A 16,125-nucleotide genomic window follows, 5' to 3' on the forward strand; every position below is an offset into this window, starting at 1 on the left:
GGATCCAGTTGGTCTCTGCGCAGACGTCCCTGTTTAAGGTGAGTCTTGCGGGTCCAACTGGGCTCTGCTGGGACCTACCTCTTCAAGTCCCCCCAGTCCAATGTTCTTCTCATGAGTGTTTAATGAAGTGAGGTGAACTTTTGGACTTGAGCAAAGGGTTTTGAAAAGGGGTTTTGTAAGGTTTTCCATGGGGATTCTTTCCGCGGAAGTCCTTGTCACTTGCAGAAATGCCCGAGTTTCCTGCTTGGTCTTTGGGTATGATGCGGGTAGGTCTGTAACCTCCTCGCAAGTCAGGAGCATTGAGTCCCAGTTGTATGTATTTTCCATGAGGTTTTGGTAGTTTTGAACATAGTGATCAATTATGTTAAGACCACCAATTCCATCCTGGAGCTTCAAACAACGTAGTTCTCGATGTTCCCGCTATGCGGGGATGCTATTTCCGTTTCCGCAAGCATTGCCCAGAAGATCCTTCTTGGTTTCAATTCCCAGCGGAGCGCTAGGTATGTGAAGGGTTTTGCCTTAACACTGTACCTGCGCTCGTCTTACGGTTACTTTACTCTAAAGGTATTCCTGGCGTCAATTCCCTGCGGGTGCTAGGTATGTGAAGGGTTTTGCCTTAACACTGTACCCGCATCCGTCTTACGGTTACTTGTTCACCAAGGTTCTTGGCTTCAATTCCCTGCAGGTGCTAGGTATGTGAAGGGTTTTGCCTTAACACTGTACCCGCAGCCGGCTTACGGTTACTTGTTTGCCAAGGTTTATTTGGCTTCAATTCCCTGCGGGTGCTAGGTATGTGAAGGGTTTTGCCTTTACACTGTACCCGCATCCGTCTTACGGTTACTTGCTTGCCAAGGGGTAAGGGGTATTTTCCCGCTTACTTTTTAATACTTTCGAATTTTGAATTTTGAAATTCGAAGAGTTGGTGAAAAGATAAACCTCTGAAACGTCGTGCGACGGTTTCTTCTGACTGTGTCAGGACGTGCAGGAAGTTATGGTGACGTGACAGAACATGGTCATTCCAGTCGCTTTTTCAGGCGCGTGGGAGCGATTTTTCGGGCGCGTGGCCGCGAAATTACTGGCACACGTCCTTTCAACAGCTGTTGCCAGCTTGCTTTTTGCCACGTGTCATAGTTTCATTGCACATTTGATTTCTCTCTCCTCCGCATTAAATTCACCGCATTAATTGCGATTACTATATAAAGGGGGAGAGGGTCATTTGCAATTCACACTTTCCACTTTCATCTCTTCTTCTCAAGTAATTTCCGGCGAATTTTTCTGTTCAGTAAAGCATTACCCTGAAATCTCTTTTCGTCTTTCTTCCACCATGTCTTCTCATGATGCTGATGACCAGAAGACTGCTGGCGAATGCCAGTGCTCTCTTCCTGTCGATCTGTACCAGTATATCATCAGGAAGTTCATGCTCGAGTCTCTCGAGCCTGAGTTTCCTGAACCCCACCATACTGTGTACGATGCCCCTAGTGGCAAGATCGGGGTTTATGCTGCATTCTTTGTCTACGGGAACCTTAGGTTTCCGTTGACAAAGTTTGTGTACCGTGTCCTAGAGAGGCACGGTGTGCACCTGACAGAGGTGCACCCCATGGCCATTGCCAAGGTCCGGCACTTTGAGTGGGTGTGCCGGATACTGGGCCTTGAGCCCCTCGTTGATCGCCTGATGACCTTCTATACATGGAGGTGCATCCAAGGGTGGTACACTCTTACAACCCGTATCAAGGGTTTAAAGATTTGTACCACCGAGCGGAGTCTTCGCTCATGGAGAAGAGAGTTCTTCTTCATATCCGCTCGCGCCATCCCCATCGCCATGAAGTTCAAGAATGGCCAGGCACTTCCGAACCTTCCCGCCCTCAACTACGAGGAGGCGGAATGGTTCTCGAAGATTTCCCGGGTCCAGTCCCCGGTTTTCCATTTTCCGGAGTCGGCGATGGTGATGTTGGGGATGAGCCGGGTGTGGAAGGCGGCGAATGCGGATAAGGTTCCGATCGTCTTTGAATATGGTTCGAACTCTGTCCCTTATGGTACGTCTTGTTTCATTTTGCTGACTTCGATTTTTACTAACTTTCTTGTTGATTTCAGAGGGGAACGATCTTCAGTCGCTCCTGAACCCGCGGGAGGAAGATGGTCCTGCGCGGATGGGTACTCGTGCTCTGGACGAGAACGAGTTGCCCATCTTAGAGCAGACCGCGGGTCGGTTCGTGGAGGTTTACCCGCCAGGCCAAGAGATCCTGAGCCACCGACGGCCAGGTAAGCCTATCTTCTACCCTGAACCTCTCAATGCTGTGCCTGCTGCTGGAGTTCATGACATTTCTTCTTCTGAGGAATCCGCAGAAGGTCCTCCACTGGTGCGGAAGAAAAAGGCTGCCGTCGGGAAGGGCAAGGAGAAGGTGGCCTCTACGGCCGACCCGGTAATCCTATCTGACTCGGAGTCAGATAATGCAGAGGTGGCGGGGAAGCCCGGTGGTGAGGAGACCACCGCTCCGGAGGCTGCAGGTGTTACCTCCGGGGAGGCAGCGACGACGACGGTTACCAGTGTCAAGAGGCCGGCTCCATCGGGTTCGCCCCCGCTCGTCCGTGCGTTCAAGCTCAAGAAACCCCGTGAGTACCCCCATAATTCTTGTCTAGATTTGTTGTTTCAAATAAATTTTTCTAACACTTTTGCTTGTGCAGGTGTGGATGTTGACGCATTCCAGGGTGGAGTTGGAGCGAGTATTCCCCCGCCAATGACGGTAGGCTCGGTCAGCCTTCCCGAGGCGTCGACCCAGGCGTCTACGCCTGCTTCCGCTGGTTCCAGCCTTCCTGAGGCTGTTCCAGCTGAGAAGGTGTCTCCGCCGGCCGTGAGTGCAATTTTTACAGCATCTTTCACGGAGCCGGCGGTTACTGTTGCTGAGGAGGTGGCGCCAAACATGGCTACCACAGCGGCTGCCACTATACCTGCGCCACCGGCACCGACGGCCGGACCATCAGGTATGCGCCAGGCTTCCCGCCGATCTATGCCACCTTCCCGTCTGCCTGACCTGTTGGATGGATTTCCTTTAGGTTCAGGTGATGGGTTTGGCGGCTATCGGCCTGTTATTGACCCTACAGGTACGTAGGGTTCTTTTTCCCTTATATACTTTTATCATCTTTTCCTAACTGCCTTTGTTTCTTTTGCAGTGTCGGATTCCAATGAAGTGTATGTTCCAAGATGGAACATACGCCGAGGAACAACCCTTCGTACCCCTGTGGAGTGCGTGGACTGGGCTCGCCACGCTGCTCCTCATGGTGCGTTGGGGGAAGCCATGGCTAGCTACCAAGAGGGTAGGCTAACCAATGAGCTTCGGGTTCTCCAGGCCCGGACGCAGCCCCGCGTCGAGCTGCTTTGTCGTGAAAACGACAAGTTAAAAGCAGCTCGCGCCAAAGATGTATCTGAAGCGCGGGCTCTTCGGGAGGAGAACCGGCAGTTGGCTGCTGCCGCAGCCGAGAAGGAGAAGGCATTCAAGGCCCTCGAGGTTGAAGTCCAGGCGCGACTCGAGGCCCGCTCCAAGGCTGCCCAAGCTGTGAATGAACAGCTTCGGCTGGCCAAGGAGACTGCGCGAAACTCAACTGAGAGGGCTGCCAAGGCTGAAGCTGTTGTTGAGCCGCTTCGCGAAGAGAATGAGCAGCTTAAATGCAAATTAAAGGCTCTTCAGCATGCTCATGACGCCTTGGCAATGGAAGATGCCAAGAAGCTGCAGGAGATCCTTGACCAGAGGGTGGTGCTTGACCGCACTGAAAGGAAACTCAAAAGCGTCGAAGAGGCTGCCGCCAAGGAAGTTCAACTTGCCAACCTTGATAAAAACGGAGCCGAACGTGCTTACAAAGAAAGTCAAGCTACCCTCCAATGGCTGCTTCGAGAAGCGTTGCCTCAGGTATCTTTATCTTTTTCTTTACGCTTTCCGCTCGTAATTAGAAAATGTTCTAACTTGTATTCTTTTGTAGGTTGCGCGTCGGGTCCTTTCAGAGACCTCTTATGACGATGCGATGAGCGCAGCCCTCAACGCTTCTCATGAGGATGGGGAGAAGACTGGCTTCCTGCTTGGTCTAGGGTTTGCTGAGAGAGGCTTTCCGCCCTCCAACTTCCCTTTATTCAATGTTAATACTGAAGCTGCTTATGACCAAGCTGTGAACCAGTACGCTGCCTTCCCGCATCCAGTGGTGGAGAAGGTGAATGAGGCTGCTGCTGCTGATGATGGGCTAAACATCCTTAAGGCTTTCCTTGGGCAGCCACGCTCAGACGGTGCTGGTCCAAGCGGAGGTGGCCCTGAAGCCTGATCCTGAAGATCTCTTCCCACCGCTAGGATAGACTTAGCTTTGTATAAATTTCTTTTAGGCGGGTAGTTACCCGGCCACTGTTGTAATACATCATTGAAATATTAATCTTTTTGCGTATAAGACTGTTATTTCCTTCTTTGGGTTCCTTGCTTTATAAACTTATGACTTGCATGTTTAAATTAGCAATTTTCCAAGTGTTCAGAATAAGAACCTTTGAACGTGGTTGATAGTGGGTTAAAGTTTCGCTTCCTCCTTCGTGATTGTGCGGGTAGAACCGTCACTTGCACTTGGTAGGATGGCTAAACTTTAACTTTTATCTAACCTGCGTGCTGGTTTTTCTTACTTTTTTAGGATAAGTTAACCTTTGAACGTGGTTGATAATAGGTGTGAAGTTTTGCTTCCTCTTTCGTGATTGTGCGGGTAGAACCGTCACTTGCACTTAGTAGGATGGCAGAACTTTACCCTTATCTGACCTGCGTGTAGGTTTCTCATCTTTTGAGGATAAGTTAACCTTTGAACGTGGTTGATAATAGGTGTGAAGTTTTGCTTCCTCTTTCGTGATTGTGCGGGTAGAACCGTCACTTGCACTTAGTAGGATGGCAGAACTTTACCCTTATCTGACCTGCGTGTAGGTTTTTCTCATCTTTTGAGGATAAGTTAACCTTTGAACGTGGTTGATAATAGGTGAAGTTTTGCTTCCTCTTTCGTGATTGTGCGGGTAGAACCGTCACTTGCACTTAGTAGGATGGCAGAACTTTACCCTTATCTGACCTGCGTGTAGGTTTTTCTCATCTTTTTAAGAATTTTGTTTTGAACCGTTCGACGCGCGGTTGTCGATAGGTTAGTGTTCATTTTCCTTTCATGATTCATGCGGATAGACCGGCACTTTCATTTAATGGGATGAACTCTTTCAACTGACCTGCGTGAAGGTTTGCCACGTTATTGGGTTCGTGCGGGTAAGACCGCCTTCCCACGCAACGACTTCACGTAATGTGAATGTCGTCACCAGTGTTGGATAGTTTTAACCGTTCGACGCGCGGTTGTTGACAGGTTATTATTCAGTTTCCTTAATGATTCATGCGGATAGACCGGCACTTTCATTTTTGGGTGCTGAACTTTTTCCCCTTCAACTGACCTGCGTGAAGGTTTGTCACGTTATTGGGTTCGTGCGGGTAGGACCGCCTTCCCATGCAATGACTTCACGTAATTATGCGGTGAAAACCGGCATATTAGTGTCCAGAAAAGTATAAATGTAAAATCATCAGCTTCGATATTCTTAAAGAGAATCATTTCCATTAGAAGTGGCTCTTGGCCTTCTCTTTACAAATTGGAATTGATTACATGCAAACTGTGTAATTGAACTCCCTTCCATGTTGGGATGGGAGTGCCATCGAGCCGATACGCACCTGGTTCGGGATCTCGTTCTTTACGCAGCATGTAGTCTCGATTTTGAAGCTGGAATTGGTTCGTGTTTTCCCCAGCTGGGGTTCTATACGCACTCGCCTGCCTTTTATTTCGCCACGAGGTGCGCGAGCGTCCCATCTCTGACGAATGTTTCGACCATGTCTTTTACGTCTATGCATTCTTCAGTGTTGTGGCCTTTTGTTCTGTGATAGTCACAGTACTTGCTCCGATCAGCATCGTGACGATGCCGGATTACTGGAGGCTTTGGCCATGGGAGCTCCTCAGTAGCAAATATGTCAGTGACGCTTTTGGTAAGTGGCGTCCATCTGGAGTTCCGGTGCGGCTTTACATTATCCCTTTCACCCAATCGGTGCTGTAAGCCGGATGAGGTGTCAAAGTTTACCCTTGACTGCCAAATGCCTTGCTTCCGTTTTTTGTTCAATCGGGCGGTGAGGACGTTGTCCTCTCTCGTCCTCTGGGTGTAAAGGTTTGTGTTCTGCGGAAGGTCTCTACCCAGTTGCTTCTCCGTTTCCGCATAGCGTTTGGCTGCTGTCATGATGCCATCCCATGTGGATGGCATTCCATCTTTACCCGTTAGGGTGCGGATAAGCTCTGGGTCTTGCGCGCCCTGGATGAAGGCTGCGCGAACAAGATCCTCGCTGATATTGCCCAAACTTAACTTCTTTGAGTTGAAGCGAGTGATGAAGTTTGGCAGCGATTCATCTTCTTCCCGTGTGCATTTGAGGATTGTCCATTGCTCCTCGGTATACTTTCGCTGCTGGCTGAAGTGTTGGCTAAACTTCTGCTGGAAGTCTGCCCAGTCGTAAATGTGGTTAACCGGTAAACGATCAAACCAAGCCCTAGCAGCCCCCACCAGCGTCATTTGGAACATGTAACACCACGTGGGTTCCGTCCAATTGCTAACGGTTGCCCCCGCTATGAACCTGTTCAAATGATCGTCTGGATCAGATAGGCCGTCATATGTGCCTATGTTAGGCATTTGTTTAGCACTTTTCGGGGCAATTGCTTCAGCAATGTCCTTTGCAAATTTGGACGTTCCTGCATTTGTAACGTTTGGTCTGAACGTTTTAGAGAAGTCTCGTGGACTTCCATCTATGCTTTTTGGTTTGAAGGCTTGTCCAAAATGCCTTTTCGGTTGGGTTTCCGTTTCTTTACGCTTCCCTTTTGCTTTATGACGAGGGTTCGCGTCGGAGTCGGATTCCTCCGAGTCATCCTCCCAGTATTCGAATTCGTCGGCCTGTTGCACGGAACGCAAGCGTTCATTTAACTCAGCCTGGAATTCCTTTTGTCGTGCCTCCGCCCATGCCTTGACTTCGTCGAGAGTCTGGCGGGGGAGTCTTCGTTTTTCAAACTGGGTATCGGTGGATCCCAGTAGGCGGTCATTTACTGCACTTGCCCCTGCTTTAGTAAGTGGGGTAGTGTTCGTAAAATTTACTTCACTTGCTCCGGCTTCGGTAGCCGGAGTAGTGTTTGTAAAAACTGTGTTGCCGGTATTCCCCCCAATAGCTGGGGTTGTGGTTACCGGAATTTCTCTAACCATCTTTTGTATAAAGTTTTGAAAAAACTGGAGAAAATTGTAGTTCTAGCTTTATGCACGGATGGCGCCAATGAAGAAACACTAACCGGACCCCGGGCAGGTTACTGGTAACCTGGGGGTTAGAGAGATGTTTCCCACGAGGGGTTAGACCCTTGGAAGATGGTTCTTCTGATAACCTGCAAAACAGACACCGTGAGCTCGTCACTGAGAAGGGGGGGGGGTTCCTCCTTGTGACCACCCTCCGGCGTGAGAATCAGACTAGATTGCTCTTTAAATATAAAAGTATATTAAGAGATTGCTAGAGCAGATATCAGGTATATTATGATGATAATGTAATAAGATATGATAAGATGAGATGATCATACCATTTGTGGTATTTATAGCCGAAGGTAGGTTTCCAAGGGGTTTAGCCGGCCCAACACGCTACCAACTGTAACCTATGCACGTGCCCTGCCTGTGAGTGGTGGATAGGTAGCGGCTGACACAGAGCAGGCGTGTCGTGCACTCTTCCTCTTCTGCCAACTACAGGCTAGGCACGTGGTATGGCAGGAGTTGGTGGGTAGGCGGCGGCTATTGGTCACAGTGCTGTGGCGTGCTGTCTGCCATGCTGCTGTCAGTGAGCTGTCGCATCTCTGATCAGATCTTTTGCCCATACCTCGTCAGGTACAGTAAAAGATCCTTCAGTATACGGACTGGCTTATTTGGGCGGGAGTATTCCCCCTCCCGCCTCTGTGCGGGATTGCTCCCGGCTTGGCTCATTCCTTCAGGTGACACTGAACGATTGAGAGCTAAGTGCCTTGTGCGTGTAGCCATGCTGCGCGGGTGGCCTTCCCTCATGGCTTGTATCCGAGGCTGCGGGAACAGGCGGAGTCCTTCACCATGGGAGGCATTTCCTGCGGGACCAGCTTGCATACTGCGCGTAAGGACGTCACTTCTCTGAGCATGGTTGGTCCTGCGGATCCAGTTGGTCTCTGCGCAGACGTCCCTGTTTAAGGTGAGTCTTGCGGGTCCAACTGGGCTCTGCTGGGACCTACCTCTTCAACAACCACCCTCGTACTTGGCTGAACCCTTAATTTCCTATGGTACTTAATTCATAATCCTTATCTCTTGTATAATATATTAATATCTTGTATAATATATTAATATGTTTTAATATTGGGAAAAAAAATTCGTAAAATAGAACAATTTATAGAGAGATTCCAAGGCTTTGTTCCTCTTCTATCGTTGTCATGACAACAAGACGCGTGGCCGGAAACACATCGTCCCCGACGTGTTAAACACCCTATCTACTCGTCCCCGATAGCCGTTCAGTATCTCATCGTCAACGCTTGGTGCCAAATCTGACAACCATGTTCTCACCGACGGCGATGTGTTAGCGGATAATAATGCATCACCGGCGTTGCATTTCATTTGCTGCATGGTCTTCGGTTTAGGTTCGGTTCGTATTCGGTTTTTCAGTTTTGCCGTTTTAGCTTGATAATTTTGAGACGAAAAGTAAAATCTGCGCCAAAATAATGAATTTGGTTCTAAATCATTTCGTTAATTTATAACTAATTGATTATTATACAATTGAGTTATATATTTATTAAATTTCCATAAATTACTTAAATAAAAAATAAAAAAAACGAAAATCAATAAATTCGGTCTGGTTCGGTTCAGTTTGGTTTCTAACTTTCTATAACACACAAAACCAAGACCGAACACTAAGTTCAGTGTCTACAAAAAAAAACATAAAACCAAACCATCAGTCTTTGTTTCGATTCGGTTTTGCAGTTTCATGCACACATGACACCCCTAATATCACATATACAAAAAGTTTGGATCCATACACTTTTGATTCTTTCAATCTGCATTGTGTTCATGTTATGCACTTATTATGCAGGTGCAAGTGCTTTAAACATGGCAGATAACCTTCCAACCGTCCTGCTTCTCGGTCCACCATCCGTTTACAAATCACACGAACACCAGTTCTCTGCGAAATTCCATTTCCTCAAACCCTGGGAATCATCTATGCCTCTGCATCAGTTCCTTTCCGCTCACGCAGGCTCCGTTAAAGCTGCATTCTGTTCCGCTACAGGTTACATTACTAGTGAAGTCCTGCAGAGCCTTCCAGAGCTTCGTTTCGTCATGACCAGCAGCGCGGGAGTTGATCATATTGACCTTTGTGAGTGTAAGCAGCGTGGAGTCAAAGTTGCGAATGCTGGCTCGGTTTTCTCAGAGGCTGTTGCTGATTTAGCTGTCGGTTTGTTGATTGATGTGTTGAGAAGGATCAGTGCTGCTGATCGGTTCGTTAAAGCCGGGCTTTGGAACCACAAAGGTGATTATCCTCTTGGTCATAAGGTAGGAAAAAAGAGCCTTATGTTAGTTGTAACTTTTGTCTGTCGGTAATTTAGGCGTGTAAATGAGCCGAGCCTGAGCCTGAGTTCGACTAGGCTCGAGCTCTGCTTGTTTTGACTTACAAGAGCTCGGGCTTGGCTCATTTATCATTTATTATTTAGTTTATATTCGTTTTTATTTATATATTTTGAGAAAAAACTTAAACGAGCCTAAGCTCAGCTTGAGCTCGTATGGTACCTTAAACGAGCCAAAGCTCGACTCGACCTCGGTTGTGTAATGTGAAATTAATGCATTGAAGTCCAAAAGAGATAAAAACTTAAAAATACAAAGCTTCTTATTTAAGGATCGAGCTCGAAAAGCTTGACTCATTTCGAGCTTTTTTATCGATGTAGCTCACGAGCGGCTCGGCACGCTCGTTACTATTAATGATATTGTGAATTTAGTTGGGTGGCAGGCAAGTTGGGATTATTGGAATGGGAAGCATTGGGCTTGAAGTCGCAAAGAGGCTAAACGCGTTCGGTTGCATAATTTCATACACCTCAAGAAATGAAAAACCGCATGTTAAATTCCCATTTTGCCCCCGTATACACGAACTCGCAGCAAAATGTGAGATTCTGATAATCTGTTGTGCGTTAACGGACCAAACCCGTCACATGGTTGACAAAAGTGTGATGTCGGCTTTAGGAAGAAATGGGATTATTGTGAACATAGCCCGTGGAGCGATCGTTAAGGAGAAAGATCTTGTCGAGTGTTTGTTAAACCGAGAACTCGCTGGTGCTGGTTTGGATGTTTTTGAAAACGAGCCGGATGTTCCTGAAGAGCTGTTTGAGTTGGATAACGTTGTTATGACACCTCATCACGCGGTGATGACAGAGGAATCTACGAGGGATCTTTATGAACTTGCGGCTGGGAATTTGGATGCTTTCTTCTCAAACAAACCATTGATGTTTGAGGTTTGAATGTATGGGATCTTTATGAACTTGTGTTTGCAACTTTATTTATCAGCCTGTTGTGTGCAATACTGCAATAAATGATCAGTTGTAGATAATTTGTATTCAAACTAGTTTATTAACTAGCGTGTTGCGTTGGGGCAGCTCAAATATGTTTATGTACCTATCACGTAACGTGGATTCGGTTGGTACCGACACAAATTAAAAAAAACAAATTAAGCTATTAACACATAAAACAGTAGCAATGCTCGTATAACTTAACTTATAATAAAAATTAACATATTAAAAAGTCCGTAACAGTAACGATGGATAATTCGTTTGGTAAAACCGGGTGTCGTGGCGGCGAGTTAACGCGAATTTGGTCGGGATTGCCCAATGTTTTCAGACCCGGCCCGGACGTTGACCCGGACACCTTACCGGGTCAAAGGTCGGACCGACCCGGGAGGGCGGACCGGTGTGTGACCCGGATGACGTCATAAATAATATATAATTTTTGTTTATAAAAAAATAATAATAATATAAGGTTAATTTCCATTTGTTTACCACTTTCTTCATACCTTGTATTATATTGATTTTGAAGTAGGAAAGTAGCATTAAAGGGTTTGTGAGATTCCAAAAAATCTAATTATTTGTAGCCTCCAACTGCCACAAATGTCCATTTTCAATTCAATTTGCTTTTATAATATATATATATAAGTAATTTTCATATTAAAGGACATAGTTGAAGTTGGTGGGATGGCTTTGGATGTTTCCTTTAAACACATTCATTATGGAAGAACCCGAGTTCGAGTCCAGCTTGCTGCAACCTTTTATTTTAGGGAAAAAAGGGTTTTGCCGGTCTGGCCCCGGCGGTTCACCGGTTCCGCAGGAAAATAAATTTGTCAAATTAACATATTTAAAATAAAACAAAAAAAAAAGTAGCGGCATTCGTATAACATAATGTAAAAAGAATTAACATATTTAAAACAATTTTTATTCAGTCGATAAAACATGTGTGTTGGGTTAAACACGAGTGTAACAACAAGGAGTTGATGTGTATATGCCGGGTATTGGTTACGTTCAAAAAAAAGTAGCGGCATTCGTATAACATAATGTAAAAAGAATTAACATATTTAAAACAATTTTTATTCGGTCGATAAAACATGTGCGTTGGGTTAAACACGAGTGTAACAACGGGGAGTTGATGTGTATATGCCGGGTATTGGTTACGTTCGTAATGGTACCAGAATTAAGCCCAAAAAATAAATTCCTCAAATTAACATATAAAAAATAAAATATTTAAAACAAATTTATGTCGGTTGATAAAACCCGAGCTTTGTAGGTCATAGGCATTGTGGCGATGAGTTGATACAAGTCGGGTGTTGGTAAAACCTGAACGCTGTTGGTCCCAAGAGTTGAGATAGCGAGTCCACATGAATTCTGTCGGCTTCGGTTACGTTCATTACGCTACCAGAAATGAAATAAGGCCAGTAAAACCCGACCATTGGTAAAACCCAAGTGTTTTCGGCCCCAGGCGTTGAGATCGTGAGTGTACGCGAATTCGATCGGTTTCTATCATCTTCATTACAATACGGGAAATAAAACCAAAAAAAATTGAAAAATAAAAGTTGAGGTAGACCAAGGGAGCGGCGCCAATCGGTAAACTCGGGCGTTGGGGCGGTGAGTTTACCCGAATCCGGTTGGTTTCCCTCACATTTGTTATGATATCATAACTAAAACAAAACAAAATAGCATGCGATCGGTTTCCGTTACGTTCGTTACGTGGTAGCTAAACTAAAAAACAAAATTTGCGGACTAATGCGTTGCCGCCAAGTGGCTCAATAAGAGTCTTGGCGGCACCAAAGTTTTTAATTATTATATAGTAATAATTTATAAGCAATTCAATTTTGGTCTAAGCCACAAAGGCATTGTTAACCGGACAGAAAAACTCCATATGCAAACTCGACACGAGTACTCGAACTTAAAAAGTTTCCATTCAAAATAGCCCATATGGTCTAATTCTACTACCGCCGAAATGACAACATTAAACTAGTAAACTACCACATCATGGATCCAGAGATGATATACAAGTCTACAGAATTGCCACATCCAGATAATCTCCAATCTGCAAATTCGGCTTCCAGTTAGAAATAGATTCCTACGGTTTTAGTCCAATACATGTTACATGTACGGTACAAGACGGGTCTTTTTACGAGAGAAAATAAATGGTCAAACACAAAAGGTACCTCAAAGGCAAGGGTGCCAAGGGCCTTACTGCCATCGTTGGGTCGTCTTGCATTCGGGTAAGATAAGGTTTTCCCGATCTACAACACACAATATTAAACAGTTGAATGTAATTAACATAATGCTCGTTTTTAAGTCTAGTTAAATAACAAGTTATCGCCTTTTCAAAAAGTAACAACAAATAGATAATTAATTCATCAAGCCTAAAAAAATTTTGGACAAAAATGTCACCTACAATGCGTCTTATTATTTTTTTATTTTTTTATTTTTTATCGTCAACATTTACAATATTTCAGGAAAGGCGACCAAAGTGCAGCAAAAAGCCGAGTATCATGGTTCAAAAGGTGAATAAAAAAATTAAAAAGTCTCGCTGCCATTACCAAAATCTGTTTGATAATCCGAGAAGCGAGAACTGATTAAATGAAAGTACTAATGTTTGGTCTCATTAACTTTAATCATGTAACTTCTAATATTTTGCACGTATAAAATATGATTCAAAATATACAGAAAGAGATACGAAAAAGTTTACCTCTTTGACGGTAAAATGACCATTTTTAGTTGGATATACGAAAGCAAATGACAGCATAGCATCTCTTCTTCTAGCTTCTGGTGCTACCTCCTTCACCTGAGAAGCATATCATAAAAAACACCAAATTAACCATATTTATCAGATACATATAAAAAGATTAAATTCACTAATAGGTGTGTAATCTGAATGGATAGCATGTTCAAGAAACAAAAAAAAATGTAATGCACTTTTGACTACAAAAACATAAATAAAAACTTGTCCAAATATTAATTGTTTGTCGTACCAAATCCGTTAGCTCACGAAGTGTAGCATCCATCCAGGTATAAATTTGGACTTCGTCTTTAGGCTCCTTGCCTCTGACTGCAAAGTCTGCGGGGCTGTGATGGCCACCAACCTGCTAGAAATAAGTAAGCGTTATACTTTTTCGATTATGCACCTGTATTATCTTATATGAGTGTGTTTTCGCAGAATTCTTACCTTCGTAAATACTCGAAGTAGCAATGGACAAGTCTGCATGTGAATTAAAAAAAAAATTTATATTACAATTAAATGTCATAATAATTAGTTAATAACTAACTGTAAAAAATGCCAATTACAATATTTTCTTAACTAATAGTAAACTGCACACGAGCTCAACCTGAGCTCAGTCTTGCTAAGGTTTTTCTCAAAAAATATATAAAAGAATTAAAACAGATATAAATTAATTAATAAATCACAAGCCGAGCTCTAGCTTTAGGAACAGAGCTCGAAACGACTCGAGCTCGGCTCGTTTCAAAGTTGCTATTGAGTATCCCAAGCTTCATATCCAAACTGTGAAAGCAATGAGCAGAATTCAAATTCTTAGGGGTGTGCACGGTTTGGTTTGGGTCGGTTTTGCTAAAACCAAAACCTCGGTTTTTAAATTTTTGAAAACCGTTCAACTTCGGGGTTTCCGGTTTTGCAACTTGAAAATTTTGGGACAAAAAATAAAATTTGGCACAAAATAATAAATTTGGGACTAAATAAATATGTTAGTTAACATTTAATAACTAATAAATATTATACATTTGTGCTAAGGCTATGTGTAGTTGGGGGCTACAAATTGGGGGGGTTAAGTGTCATGTGACGCCCAATATTATAGTTTGGGAGAATTTTTGTTTTAGGGGTGTAGTGGTGCTGTTGCCCAATATTATATATATATATATATATATATATATATATATATATATATATATATATCACACAGATATAATATAATAATAAAAAACACAAAACACACCCAGCCAATAAATTCTTGTTGACCCCCCTCCCTTTGTCGCCCCTCTTAACGCCGGGGTTGGTTTTGTGGGGGGGGGAGGGGGGGGGGTGTTCCTCCAAAATATCGCCCCATTTGTAGCCCCACTACACACAGCCTATTATATTTAAGTTACATTTTTATTAAATTCATATAAATTAGATATTGAAATGAAAAGAAAAAAAAGTCCATATAAATTCGGTTCGGTTTGGTTTTTTGGGTTTATATTACATGCAAAACCAAAACCGATAAAACAACAAGCAATGATTTTAATACCAAACAAAAATCAACATAATTCAAAACCCTAGAGAAACTTGAAATAGTTGAAACAACGAAAACAAGTAATAAGTAATAAGCATTAAACAGTGAGGAATAAACCCTAAACACTAATAATAATAATAATAATAAGGTAACCTTTTCGCGATCGAGCGGTTCAAATGGAGGTCCGGGTTTATTATGACTTCTTGCTGACGGAGGAAGAGGTCTTCTTTGACCTAATCGAGCTGCCATTGTTGTTACTAGTAACACCTCTGCCTGCAACTCTGCAATCAACTATTGAAAGACGATGCATCTGGGCTTTTATTTTTGGGCCAAAAACCCCAATTTTCTGGCATTTCTGGTTATTAAAAAGGCCGGATTAGTTGGGTATTTGATAAGGTTTTGACGGGGTATTTTCCGGTTCCGGCGGGTTCAGGTTTGTTCTGCGGGTCGGGTATGGGTAGGAATTGGTTCTGGGTCGGGTCTAGAACCTGATATTTTGTGCACCTCGAACTTAGTATGCTTTTTGGTAAGTAAAAAAAACATGTTAAAAAAACTTAAAATGATATTCATGTTACAAGGGTAAATGAGTCGAGCTGTTCGCGAGTTACTTGAACTCGGATCGATAGAAAGCTCAAAATCAGTTGAGATTTTTCAAGCCCGAGCCTCAAATGAAGCTCGTTTAGTTATCAAGCCCGAGTTGGAGAATTGTATGAGAAGCCTTAACGAGCGTTGTGTATTTTTATGTTTTTACATCTTTTGGACTTCTATGTGATAACTTTCTCGAACCGAATTTCGCACGTTTAAGGTATTACATGAGCTTGAGCTTAGTTTAGGCTCGTTTAAGGCTTTTCTCAAAATATTAAAAATTATTAAAAATGTATATAAATGTATTTGCAAATACTAAACGATCCGAGTCCAAGCTTGAGCTTTGAAAAAAGAGCTCAAAACTAGCCAAGCTCAAGTTCAGCTCAAATCAGCTCGTTTACGCCCTTATTTATCTACCTAGAGACGTAAATGAATCAAATGTTTGACGGAAATTCATTATGTTTATGCATTTAATAAATAGACAAATAAGAATAATAATTTTTTATTCAATTAATACTTAATAAATGAACACGGATAAAAAATTTTGTTTAAAAAGGAGAACTCCAAACCAATTGAAGGATCGAGTCCCATCCTTATGAAATTAAAAGCAATAACGATATGTTTTGTGCATGCTTTGCTTTTCTACCTTTTACTCTTTTTTTTACTGTCTAATTTTCTGTTTATGCACGGTTAATCAGTT

General features: G+C 43.6%; 2 protein-coding genes across 2 annotated transcripts; one reads left to right on the top strand and one right to left on the bottom strand.

Annotated features, from left to right (window-relative positions):
* The first annotated feature begins 9,147 nt into the window (after positions 1 to 9,147).
* LOC143565049 (glyoxylate/hydroxypyruvate reductase HPR3-like) lies at positions 9,148 to 10,563 on the top strand. Its single transcript, XM_077052145.1, has 2 exons — positions 9,148 to 9,607; positions 10,048 to 10,563. Exons 1-2 carry the CDS (start codon positions 9,167 to 9,169, stop codon positions 10,561 to 10,563), a joined length of 957 nt encoding a protein of 318 aa, XP_076908260.1. The 5' UTR covers positions 9,148 to 9,166.
* A 1,898-nt stretch (positions 10,564 to 12,461) lies between these two features.
* Positions 12,462 to 15,117, bottom strand: LOC143565050 (histone deacetylase complex subunit SAP18-like). The gene is made up of 6 exons (XM_077052147.1): positions 14,994 to 15,117; positions 13,784 to 13,816; positions 13,590 to 13,700; positions 13,307 to 13,402; positions 12,780 to 12,857; positions 12,462 to 12,658 (listed from the first exon to the last, which is right to left on the bottom strand). The coding sequence occupies exons 1-6, from the start codon at positions 15,087 to 15,089 to the stop codon at positions 12,626 to 12,628; spliced, it is 447 nt and encodes a 148-aa protein (XP_076908262.1). The 5' UTR covers positions 15,090 to 15,117; the 3' UTR covers positions 12,462 to 12,625.
* Positions 15,118 to 16,125: the final 1,008 nt, after the last annotated feature.

Source organism: Bidens hawaiensis, unplaced genomic scaffold (genome assembly GCF_021521415.1).
Source record: "Bidens hawaiensis isolate Kalapana, Puna unplaced genomic scaffold, B.hawaiensis_p1.1 tig00022253_1, whole genome shotgun sequence".
NCBI classification, from domain to species: Eukaryota; Viridiplantae; Streptophyta; class Magnoliopsida; order Asterales; family Asteraceae; genus Bidens; species Bidens hawaiensis.

Coding starts and splice junctions, on each gene's coding strand:
- LOC143565049 (XM_077052145.1), top strand. CDS start 9,167: ATGGCAGATAACCTTCCAACCGTCCTGCTTCTCGGTCCACCATCCGTT. Junction 9,608..10,047: donor ATTATCCTCTTGGTCATAAG/GTAGGAAAAAAG, acceptor TTGTGAATTTAG/TTGGGTGGCAGGCAAGTTGG.
- LOC143565050 (XM_077052147.1), bottom strand. CDS start 15,089: ATGGCAGCTCGATTAGGTCAAAGAAGACCTCTTCCTCCGTCAGCAAGA. Junction 13,817..14,993: donor AACCGCTCGATCGCGAAAAG/GTTACCTTATTA, acceptor ATTCACATGCAG/ACTTGTCCATTGCTACTTCG. Junction 13,701..13,783: donor TACTTCGAGTATTTACGAAG/GTAAGAATTCTG, acceptor TATTTCTAGCAG/GTTGGTGGCCATCACAGCCC.